This window comes from Notechis scutatus, chromosome 6, assembly GCF_049901735.1.
Source record: "Notechis scutatus isolate UNSWTSFEM ecotype Mainland chromosome 6, rNotScu1.2, whole genome shotgun sequence".
In the NCBI taxonomy this organism is placed as follows: domain Eukaryota; kingdom Metazoa; phylum Chordata; class Lepidosauria; order Squamata; family Elapidae; genus Notechis; species Notechis scutatus.
In genome coordinates this window covers 51,489,977-51,502,511 of record NC_142014.1, presented here as the reverse complement: position 1 = coordinate 51,502,511, position 12,535 = coordinate 51,489,977, and the positions used below count along the sequence as shown (strand labels likewise).

At 36.9% G+C, this 12,535-nt stretch overlaps 1 protein-coding gene across 1 annotated transcript in view; it reads left to right on the top strand.

The window, feature by feature from the left end:
- The window catches only part of EP300 (EP300 lysine acetyltransferase), a 99,831-nt gene that overhangs the window by 49,038 nt on the left and 38,258 nt on the right, over positions 1-12,535 (top strand). The window contains exons 4-9 of the mRNA XM_026694809.2: positions 1,277-1,532; positions 2,578-2,691; positions 4,494-4,730; positions 5,273-5,366; positions 7,813-7,950; positions 12,395-12,512. Coding sequence (XP_026550594.2) covers positions 1,277-1,532; positions 2,578-2,691; positions 4,494-4,730; positions 5,273-5,366; positions 7,813-7,950; positions 12,395-12,512 — 957 coding nt within the window. The remainder of the gene's footprint in view (positions 1-1,276; positions 1,533-2,577; positions 2,692-4,493; positions 4,731-5,272; positions 5,367-7,812; positions 7,951-12,394; positions 12,513-12,535) is intronic.

Here is a 12,535-nt window from a genome sequence, read left to right as displayed (position 1 = left end):
AAGGAAAGACTACTTGACTTCATTTCCTAAAGTGCAGTCGACATTTATTATTTGACTAACCAAATTGATTTCAACTAATTTTTTTTAAAAATAACTCATAAGAGTAGAGATGAAGGCAAAAGCAATAGAATCACATTACATTAAATCATGTAAATACAGTTTATAGAATTGTTCCATTTATTGATGTCAACTCTTTGAGACGTGCTGGTCAGAAACACAGTCCATAATAACTACTGGAACTGGGGAATTCAAAACAAAATAGCAGTTTCCATCTTGTAGAACCAACTTCTTGGGAAACTTACTTCTTTCTGGTTTGCATTCAAAATAATAGTTACCGTATTTATCGGCATATAACACGCACAGGCGTATAACACGCATCTTCATTTTAAGAGGGAAATTTCAGGAAAAAAAATTAAATTTCTAAATAAAAACTTTGAAGCAAAATAAGGGTAGCTCAGAACTTTTTTTTTATTAATATTATTACCACTTATAAGGTAAATCAGTGGTCCCCAACCTTTTTGTACCAGGGACCGGTTTCAAGCAGAAAATTTTTGCAAGGACCGGGGGAGAGAAGAGAAGAAGGAGGCTTCGCTCTCTCGCTGCTCCACCATCCAAGGAAGAAACTGCTTCAAAGAAGCGGGGGCTTTTCCTGTCGCCGCAGCTATTCCGAAGCGCCCGTTTCACTCCCACCCGCGCGCGCTTCAATCCACAGTGTCCCATTCTGCCTGCCTGCCTGCCTGCCTTAGTTTCTGGTTGTTTGGGAGCAGCTTCGGCTGAGAATAATAACTATTCGCCTCTTTTACTCAGCCGAAGCTGTTCCGATTCAACCATTAACGAAGGCAGGCAGGCAGGCAGAACGGAGCACTGCGGACGGGGTGGGGGTGGGGAGAAACGGGCGCTTCAGGGAAGCTGCGGCGACAGGAAAAGCCCCCGCTTCTTTGAAGCAGTTTCTTCCTGTGCTGGTGGAGGAGCGAGAGAGCGACTGAGAGAGCTGACCCAGAGAGAAGGACAGGCTTCAGTTGCTTCCTCCCTCCCCTTCTTTCATTTGTGTCCTTGATCCCCGATCCCAGCAGCATTCACCGAAGGCTTCTTAACATTATATCGGCGTATAACACGCATACATCATTTGCCCCCTATTTTCAGGGGGGGAAAAGTGCGTGTTATACGCCGATAAATACGGTATGTTTCCTTCAAGCTAAGCTCCAGGAAGAGGCTTTAAAAAAATCACTTTTCTAATTTTTGCTGAACTCAAAAATGCTTTGTCTCCTTTTGATAGTGTCAGCAGCAGCAGACTCCTTCAGTTCAGCAGGCTAGTATGGTATCAACTGCTATGGGATCAGGAGCACCTACAGCAGACCCAGAAAAACGCAAGCTTATACAGCAGCAACTTGTTCTCCTCTTGCATGCTCACAAATGTCAGCGGAGGGAGCAAGCAAATGGAGAGGTACGACAGTGTAACCTTCCACACTGTCGAACAATGAAGAATGTCCTCAACCACATGACACATTGCCAGGCTGGAAAATCCTGTCAGGGTAAGTGCAACATTTGATTTCCTATATACTTGTGATCATGTTCTTTACAGCAGGGATTGGCAGAAATTTGATCTTAATCTAATGTTAGTACTTTGGATGATTTTTTTGGAAGTCAGCAAGGATTTATATTAAACTTACAGTTATTTAACATGAGCAACAATAAAACTACTTGCCTTTGCTCAGACTATTATATTGCTGAAATGAAAACTGGTTTGTAGTTCTAGTATTTAATAGAATGATGAATTTGAGATCTGATTTATTGATTTATTTCGCATATGGTGTTTGTACATTGAGAACTAGGGAGTCTACAATGTTGGTACAGAATAGTTTGGCTGCCTAAGATTGCTAGTTTGTTTGGTTCATCCAGGGTACACCGCAGGGGGTGAACTAGCTCCACCCACAGTGTCTAACAGTGTTCTGTGCATGCGTCATCCGGAGCTTTTCTCCACTGAATTTGTCTCACATTTGGGCAGGTCCAACGTTATTTGTTTTCTTGCTACTTCACAAAGCGCTGTTAGCTTCCCATCAGAGTGGTACCTATTTATCTACTTGTATTTTGCATGGTTTGAACTGCTACCGGTAGGTTGATAGAAGCTGAGGCAAATGACAAGAGCTCACTCCATCACACAGTGCTAGGGCTCAAACTGCTAGAGTACAGAGAGAGAGACAACCTTTTCCACCCGGCAAATACAGCATCTTTAAGCCGCTGAGCCACAACACATCTTAAGATCAGAGTTATAAATGCATTGAAAATTTAGTAAGCATCATGGTTTCTACTATGCAAGAAAAAAGAATTGTCTAAATGATTTATTGCAATATGTCCAGAAACTATAACCTGTACTTGGCTGGAATGAATCCACAAGTTATTTAATGATCACAACTGGGGAAGGCTTTCTAATTTTAGGAACCTGCGTGTTTTAAAAGTTGAAATTATATTGTACCGACTGTTTTATTTCTAGGAATCAACAGCAGATTTCAATTTGTATAGATAGTTTAAGAAATGTTCAGGTTTGTGCGAGTCACACATCTTTTTACTTTCTTTTAGTGGCTCATTGTGCATCTTCACGACAAATCATATCTCACTGGAAGAATTGTACCCGGCATGATTGTCCTGTGTGTCTTCCTCTTAAAAATGCTGGGGATAAAAGAAATCAACAATGTAAGAAATCTGTTACATCCTTTATATTTATTGTTGTAATACCATTGTTAGGCTATTAACAAAATCAGAATCTTATACTTATGTATACTGTAATTCCATAGGTTTTTTTTTTTACAATGTTATGCAAAGTACGAGGCCTGAAACTGACAATCCTTTATAGGACAAACAGTGTATCAAAAGATGTATTTTCTTGTTTATTGCATTAATTTATGTGCTGCCTCCTAGGACACTAAGCACTTAGAATGTAATAAAGATGCCTGTTTATTTATTTTATTTATTTTATTTTTGTCAATTGCTTACAAGATAATAGGTATAAGTAAAAACATAGTTATGAATACATGGATACATATAAGAAAAATAAAAAAAATAAAAGAAACAATAGGACAGGGACGGTTAATGTTCACTTCTTAGTTTCTTCCTTTACTTTCATCCATGTATTGCAGCCTTTGCTATCCTGCATTGCAGCAGTTATAACACTTAGAAAAGTCCACAAAAGCTTTCAGAACAAAAATCCCTTAAAATGAGTTCCTCAGTTACAATTGCAGTAGTTTAATTAATAAGATTTTATTTGGATGAGAATAATCAGTATGCCAGTTTATGTTAGGCCATGTTAAGCTTTTTCAGTGCCTGCAGGAGTGACTTTTTAGTAAATCAATATTTCTTCATTGATGAAAGGTACATACCATGCTTTCCCCATAGTCGTGCTTCTATTTTTCTATTTTTCCTTGCCTCTCCTCTACATAACTCTTGATCAAGCTGAATAATTGGCAAAAATGACCAAGATATATTGAGTATGTAATAATAATTTTAAAATAGTAAGAATGCAAGATGTTTATAACATGAGCACAGAATTATTTTATGAAGACTTAATTCTGATTTAACACTTAGACATTAATGTTGTTGAATGGGCTCCATTTTTGCTTCAAAACTGACATTCCTTGAGGGGAATAAAGCCTTTAACAGCTACAGTGATTTGTGTTTTCGGATTTCATGGCTATATGGGGGCACTGCTGTTCCATCATTTCACTTACATGTCAGCAGGTCTAATGAATCCTATTACAGAGATCAACATTTCTGTCATATCAGTGGGCTTTTTAGAGAGCTCTTTTGACTAGGCTTATCTCTAATTCTGTAATTTGATCAATATAATAAAATCGGGGAAATTCTCACTTGAGCATGAAACCCTGATTAGTGACAGGTTTAATTTTTAAAAAGTCTCATCAACAACTTTAAGAGTATTTATCTCATCCATTTGTTGATGTCCTGATTCTGCCCAAAATACAGGTAGTCCTTGACTTACAACAATTCATTTGGTGACCATTCAAAATTACAACATCACTGAAAAAGTGACATGACCATTTTTCACACTTATGACCTTTGTAGCATCCCCATGGTCACGTGATTTACATTCAGATGCTTGACAACTGATTCACATTTATGACAAGTAGCAGTGTCTTGGAATCGTGTGATCCCCTTTTGCGACCTTCTGACAAGCAAGGTTAATGGGGAAATCAGATTTCACTTAACAATCATGTTACTAATTTAAGAACTGCAATGATTCACTGTGGTGAGAAAAGTCATAAAATGGACCAAACTCACTTAAACAACTTTCTCACAACATAAATTTTGGGCTGAATTGTGGTCGTAAGTTGACTACCTGTATAATGTGGCTTATTTGATTTTGATATAGTATGCTATATGGTTCCATGTTTTTGATGTTTATTTAAAAATTTGGATTAATCTCAATCCAGCTAGGTTTTTTTTTAATCATCTCTCTATCTTTGTGTTTTTATTGCTTCTAGCATTATTAGGTGGTGCTGCAGTAGGAATTGGAAATTCTGGTTCTGTGGGAGTTGGGCAGCAGACAACACCCAACATAAATGCTACTAACCAGATTGACCCCAGCTCTATTGAGAGGGCTTATGCAGCTCTGGGGCTGACATATCAAGGGAATCAGATGCCAACGCAGACACAAGCTCAAGTGAAAAGTCAGCAGCAAGGACAGTCACCACAGGGGCTTCGCCCCATGAATCCCACAAGTGAGTTCATAGAAGACAAAATATGTCTCATAACCAATAAATAATTTTACATTTGTATATACTTAGCACTATCTTTATCTTATTGATGAGCTTTTCTCTCTGAAGTGCCAAAAGAAATTTAAATTATTAGAAAATTATTACAAAAATTGAAAAAAAAATCTTAAAATTTGATACCTTTTCTTTTTTTTTAACTTAATTATTGGTACATATTCCTATTGGGGGGGAGAGAACATCTTGGAAGTGTGGCCATATTTTTTTTTTTTAATGTCCCTGAGGTCTCAGCAATTTACTAGATCTCCCTTAAGAATCCTACTGTATTTTCTCTTGAAGGAGATTTCTCTAATAATGATAATTATTTGATGCAAAAGTTACAAACTTTGTATATGTTTATATGTTTAAGCTATAAAAATCAGGAATGGAGTGGACTCTTACATGGTATAGGTATAATACAAACTGTAAACAGTAAGGACTTGCTTTTTGTAAAACAACATAGAAAAGATTTCATGAGGAGGTTTGGGTTTTGTTTTGTTTTTCCTATATAGGTGCTAATCCTATGGGAGTGAATGGAGGAGTTGGAGTTCAAGCCCAGAATCTGCTACCAGATGCAATGTTGCATTCAGCTGTAAATTCTCAAAAGTAAGATTACTTTCATTTAACTTATAACCTGTAAAATTAGCATAGATGGGCAGTTGCTGTAGTTGAAAGAAGGTTTTCAGGTAACTTAGCACCAATAAGAAACTTTACAGATATATTCTAGCATCCTAACCTGGGCCTGGAAATACATTGATTAGTGCTGCTTATCCACTACTTATTAAATTACCCTAACCCAGGAATGTCAAGCTCGCGACGACACATTGTCACATGATGTATACAACTTTTCCCCCTTCACTAAACCAGGGGTGGCCGTGACTAGCACATGACGCATCTGGCTATGGGCTGCGAGTTTGACACCCCTCCCCATACCATTTAAAAATCACTAAGACTGGGAACTGCATTTTGCACCAGCTGAATTTTCCATTACTACAATACATTATATTACCCTATGAGTTAGTAATTCAGACTGAATATTACTATTACTGAGATTGGAGGCTCTTTTTTTTCTGGTACAGCTACAGCTGGTATACCCTCTAAATTGGTTAAAAATTCTCCTAAATATGGCATGATCTGTCTTGGATGATGCCAAGCAAAGGAAAACATCCAAATAGTGCAGGGGTATCAAATTCAATTTTATTGAGGGCAGCATCAGGGTTGTGTTTGACCTTGGGTGGGCCGGGGCATGGTGTGGCCAGAGTGGGCATGGTCATTCATGTCAGGGGGCAGTTGCCTGTGGAGGCCTGAGCGTTCTGCCAGCGAAAACGGGCTCCCGAGCTCCCCGGCTGGGCTGGCCTCCTGCAACCCTCTGGAGGTGAACATGGAGCTTGGAGAGGCATGCGTTGCCCTCACGAGCTCTGTTTTGGGTTGGGCCATCCTCCTACAACCCTCTGCCAGTGAAAACAGAGCTCGGGAGGGCCACACATGGCCCTCCGGAGCTCCATTTTTTCTGGCAAAGGCACCATTGACCAGTCCTTCGCTATTTTTAGGGCAGCCCGGTGGACCAGATCTAAGCACCCCGTGGGCTGGATTTGGCTCCTGGGCCTTGAGTTTGACACCCCTGAACTAGTGCATTTGAAATGCAGTCCAATATAAGCCCAATTATAGTCCTCTTTCAAGGCAGTTCCTTACTGTTCGACAATAGCTCCATCTTGTCAGGTTAGATCTGCATGCTATTCTCAAGGAAAGGGGACATGAGTAAAATCTTAAAATCACACAAATATTGAAATTTACTTGGTTTTGAATTTTCTCGTATAAAGGTAGAATTTTCTCATAATGTAGAAATTCTAGAAAATTTTCTTTTTAAAAAGAACAGGATTCTACCTTTCCTTTCTCAATAAAAAACAATAATTGTATTGGGTATTGAAAAAAATTTGACCATAGTCACTAGAAAGGTCAGAATGTTGGATGTAAAAGTAGATATGATTGAGCTGAATGAAGTAGATATATCGACTAGAAGTTAATATAAAATATGAATAAATGCTTATTTTTCCCAAATATACTTAGTAACTTTAGGACAGGTGAAAATTAAATGTATTTCATTTTACTCTTTATCAGGTAGTCCTCAATATACAACAACAGTTGAGCTCAAAATTTCCACTGCTAAGCAACTCAGTTGTTAAGTGAGTTTTCCCCACTTTACGTCCTTTCTTGCCACAGTTGTTAAGTGAATACTGCAGTTAAGTCGGTGACGTAATTGTAAAGTGAATCTGGCTTTCTCATTGATTTTACTGTCAGAAGGTCACAAAAGATGATCATATGATCCCAGGATACTGCAATCATCATTAATATGAGTCAGTTGCCCAGAGGCCAAATTTTGTTCACGTGACCGTGGGATGCTATAACAGTCATCAGTGTGAGAAATGATCATGTCATTTTTTTCAGCATCGTCGTAACTTCAAACAATTACTAAAGGTTATAAGTCGAGGACTGCCTGTATATTGAGATAACTGAATGAGTTTATAAATGAATTTATATTTTTTTATAATTGGTTAAATTAAATTAATATAAATTACTAATAAAAAGACCATTTAAAAAACAACTCATCAATTGTTCTATTTGGAAATACATGTTTTCTGAAGTATACATATTCTGAAGTACAGTTTTGAAAACCGAAGACTTAGTGACTGATGACCTGCTGGATTTTTATTCCCGATATCAAATCCATAATATAATTCTTAAATGCTTCCTTATTTCACCAAATAAAACTTTCAGAGGTATATAAGAGTATTTTGAGTTCTTTTTCTAATTTTTGTTTTGATTTTAATCTTGAAAATTTTGACAAGATATTGAAGCTCACATTTAGGAAATAAAAATCATTTTGGGAGAAATACTTATCTCCCTAAGATAACATATAACACATCTGATCATGCCAGAGCAGGAAACTTCTTATAAATAGAAGAGGGCTACATCAATAGAATAAACTATCTTGTCTTCTGTATAGACTAAACGTTGTTTTTTGGTGCCTCATAAGTTTCCACTTCATTTTCAGTCCTATGTTGAATGAAAATGCAAATGTTGCTGGTCTGGGGACCATGCCAACCGCAACACATCCTTCTGGTATTGGAATTCGAAAACCATGGCATGAAGATATTACTCAGGATCTCAGAAACCACCTTGTTCATAAACTGTATGTACTGATAAAATGTTAAGACTTATAAACAAATCTTACAAATAAGACAATTGATATAATGAGAGTGGTAAACATAGTATAACAAAGTATAAATTTGTAATGCTTTCTCACAATGATGGTAGTTATTGATTTCTTTTTTACTTATGTAACTCTTGAAACTGTCTTTATAGCCTGTGGAACTAGATATAGGGCAAGAATCTAAAGTTAAGGCCATACATTTCTAATGAAAAGAGAAATTGATAAATAGTGTAAAAACTACTCATAATTTGCTGCTTTGTTAAGTGGATCCTATCATGGGGCAATAAGTTCTTTGATAAGGAGACAGTCAGTGTCAGAAAATGTGACTCATATCTGGAAATCCATTTCTTTTACATTGCCTTAAACTAATTTTATTTTGTGAGCATTAAAAATTGAATTTCATTTCATTGAATTGCCACACATAAATATGTAAATATTCAGTAAGATATTTATTATTTCCAGGGCTAAAACATTGGTGCACAGAAACATTGTATAGTTGAAAATTTGTATCATTTTATATGCATGCACACCCATCATGCTGTTTTCTTTCAATATAAGCAGTATTATGCAAAGCAAATAAAATAAAATAAAATAAATAAATTGCAGAAGATACAGGAGGAACTTCAAAACCATTTTAAAAATTCTTTATACCTCCTTTCTTTTCTTTCATGCCAGCCTTGTTTCCACCATAGCAATACACCATACATTGCCTTTTGTTCTTGAAAGTTTTACCTGACTCTTTTTGAGACCTTATCAACTTCAACTAACTACAATTTTCTTGATTTTCCCTTTCCTCTTAACTAATTTTGTCTTCCTTTATAACCAATCCATTTCAGTATATTGTTTTTTTATAACTTCCTTTTGTATTCAGTCCATTTTATTTTCAAATGTATAGTGTTTTTTTCTCTCAGATTTGTACATTTGGACTGTATACAGTCTTACTTGGCATTAAACCCGGTCACACTTCCCAAATTTTGCTCATTTTCACTTCTCTCCGAATCATAATTTTACCCAACACAATCCCACACTTTATAATAAATCTCACTGTGGATTTTGCATTCATTGTTGTATCTTCCCTTTGTATAAAGGAAATATAATACCGTTATTCCAATTGCCATATATAGATATAGTCTGTGCATACATACTAAACAGGTTACATAGCCAACCTGTCACAACCCTATAAATTCCTACTTTCATATATACCAATAATAGAAGCAGATCATCATAAAGAAAATATACAGTATCTGGTTGTTAAGAGCTGACATGAACTACATGGCACCTGATCAATCAATCTAAATTAAACCAATTTCTACCCTCTTTGTGTCATATTTTAACTTTTCCATTCATAATTTAAACCATTATTCATCAAGGTCTTGGATAATTAACATACCAAGTTTGGAGTTGTAACTCCGGAAAAAGTGGACAGGATCCTCAGATCTGTTAACTTAGCTACTTGTCTATTAGATCCTTACCCCTTGTGGCTCATAAAGACTGCTTGGAGGGGATTTAAAATTGCACCCATGCAGTAGTATTTATTTTGTTGAAGGAATAGGTAATTTTGGACATTACTGGAGTCAGTGGTTCTATACAATTTTTGTCCAGGCTCCATGGTATCCCCCAACCCTGTTTTATGAGCTGCGTTGGTTAACAGCAGGAGTCTGGATGCAATTCAAAACATCTATTATTACCTTTAAAGCCATTTATGGTATAGGTCCTGGTTATCTCAATTTCTGCTATCCTGTATGATCAGGCAGAGTCAGCACGCTTCAAGTGCCATCTATTATACAGTGTTATCTGACGGGACCTAGGAAGCATGCCTTTCTATAACCTATACCTGCCATTGGAACAGCCCCATACTGATTATTCAGAGGCACTCTTAAAACCTGACGCTCCCCTCCAGCCTTTTGGCTATTGCGGGTGCAGTATTGTTGTGTTATATGGTTCTTTTTTAAAGCTTGGGGCGGGGATTGTTTGTTTTATGGATGTCTGATCTTTAGTTTGTATTTTCTGAATTATTTTAATATTATATGTAGCCCATAGTGGCAGTAGAATTGAATGGCCTTATAAATATAATTATAAAATTCCTTCTATTCTGTATAAGCCGACAATTTTAATTTCAATATAGTATATCCTTTTCTTTTCTCCTAGATTATCATACACCATGGTTGTCAACTTTTGGGGTCATGGATACATGGCCCCAGATACTCCAATTGTGTTTTAAGTGTCTGTTGACTAAAATAAAATACATTGATAAAAAGCTATTATAACTTCAGTAATAATTAGAAATGTTTTGTTATTTTATTTATTATTCAGAATGTCTACAAATAAAATATATTGCAATATTTGCAAATGTTTATTCTGTCTGTAGAAAGTTATCTTAATTTTCCTTTGCTGAAGAATAGCATCTCCTTTTTATAAGGAAGCTAAAAATAAACCAAGTAGATTTTTTTAATGGGACACCTATTGGTCCCCAGGATTTAGGATTCTGTAGGGCCTATTTGATCTACAGGGATGTGTGTAAAATAGCAGCTACTTGCAAGGCATGAGTATATCAGTGGCAAGAAAAAAGTGCCTCATCACTAGAGAAAATGGCAAGAAAGAAAAGTTTAGTATAGTTCCATTGGATTGGAGTTAATTCTTCCTTCCTATATTAGTTGGGAAACAAAGTTACTAGTTGCATGTCTAAGTTTGAAAATCAAATAATGATCTTAAGTTACAGGAATACACATTTCAGTTTAGTAATAGGATATTTAAAACAGTTAAGTGAAGTAGAGAGTTTACTTTCACTATACGTTTGTGAGGAGAGGCTGGAAAGCCCTTTGTTGATAGTGCTTTAATTTGGATCCCTGCATTAACCACGGATAATAGACTTGATGGTGGAAAACCAACAAGCAAAAAAAGCATACACAGAGATAGCTAGGAACAGCTTACAAAGTAACAAAGCAAGCTGGTTAAAGACATGGTTGCTGTAATGATTAAAAGAAAGGTACTTTGTCCATACTTCATTGTCAGCCATCTTTTTCAAACAAGTTTCCATAGCTCTAATTGCTAAAAATCTTTTGGGCCTAGACTTCAGCCGCTATGATCTACTGGCTCTTGTGGTAAACCGCTGAAAGAGTCAGCTATAATTTTCTATATAGCTACAGCATGAAAGTGACAAAGTAATTCCAGAAAACCAAGTAATCCAGTGCTGTTGATCTGGTAGGGCTGAAAAAGGTTGCATTGGCTGTGCAGCAGTCAACACGATCTTTTGTGCCTGGCTGTATTCTGTGTTATATTGAATTATAGTTCCTGTTACTTCCAGGTAGCATGGGCAATGAAAGCTTTGATCAGGCACATTTTGGAGGGGTCCTGAGTCAAGGAAGGCTGTTCTGTTAGATATCCTTTATTTCCATATTACAAGAAGTTGTGCTGCTGTGATTTGGCAAGACTATTTTGTATTAAATAAGGCTGGGTGTACAAGCTTTCAGTAAGTTTTTTATTGTTTGGAGGCAAACATAGCTGCAGAGTTTCTATATGCTTCTCCTTATTGCAGCATTGATAAGAATATAATAAGAACGATAAAATACTTGTTGTAAAATAAATCCCTGCTCGCTCAGAGGTGGTATTCAGCAGATTCTGACCAGTTCTGGAGAACCGGTAACGGAAATTTTGAGGAGTTTGGAGAACCGGCAAATACCACGTCTGACTGGAGATTTTACAATATTCTTCCCCTGCCCGCTCACCAAGCCACGCCCACAGAACTGGTAGTAAAAAATGTGAATCCCACCACTGTGCTCGCTCCTATTTTAATATGGCTAAATTAAAATTACTTGAATTGCTTCTCTCCCTTCTTGGTGCTGATATTTTAGTTCATAATGGTAACATTTTCTGGATTTCTAAATATACTGGGAAGTGCGAGATCGAATTTGGGTCAGTCACCTGGACCAAGTATTTAGTCTTCTGAATTTTTGGACTCATGCTGGAACCCATCTTCAGGGAACTTCTCTTTACTGGAATACGTGCTTTGGGCTGTTCTGTGTGTATGTGGTGCCTTCCTATTGGTGGCTGTTGTTTTCTTGTGCTGCCAAGCCCTCAGCTCTTAAGCCAATAGAGAGAAGCTCCCTGAAGATGGCTCCAGCATGAGTCAAAAAACTTGGAAAAGTAAATCTCTGGTCCTGGTGACCGCAAATTCAATCTCGCAACATTATCCTGGGACACTTATATTTGCCTTCATACTGGGAAGTGTTGAGGATTGTTTTGATTTATCAGCCAGCCAACTACTTTTTATTCCTAAAGGAAATATGACTGCCATTTTGAAACGGAACATGATGGTATTATGTAATACAAAGTTTCAAAAATTTTGGTTTACTTGCTTATGAAACAATAGATAGTTATTTGATTTGAGGATCCAGGTTTATTTTTCCCCCTTATATTCCTCTAGAGTACAAGCCATATTTCCAACTCCTGACCCTGCAGCACTGAAAGATAGGCGTATGGCAAATCTTGTCTCCTATGCTCGGAAAGTTGAAGGGGACATGTATGAATCTGCAAATAGCAGGGTATGTTATTTTCTGGAGTCCTG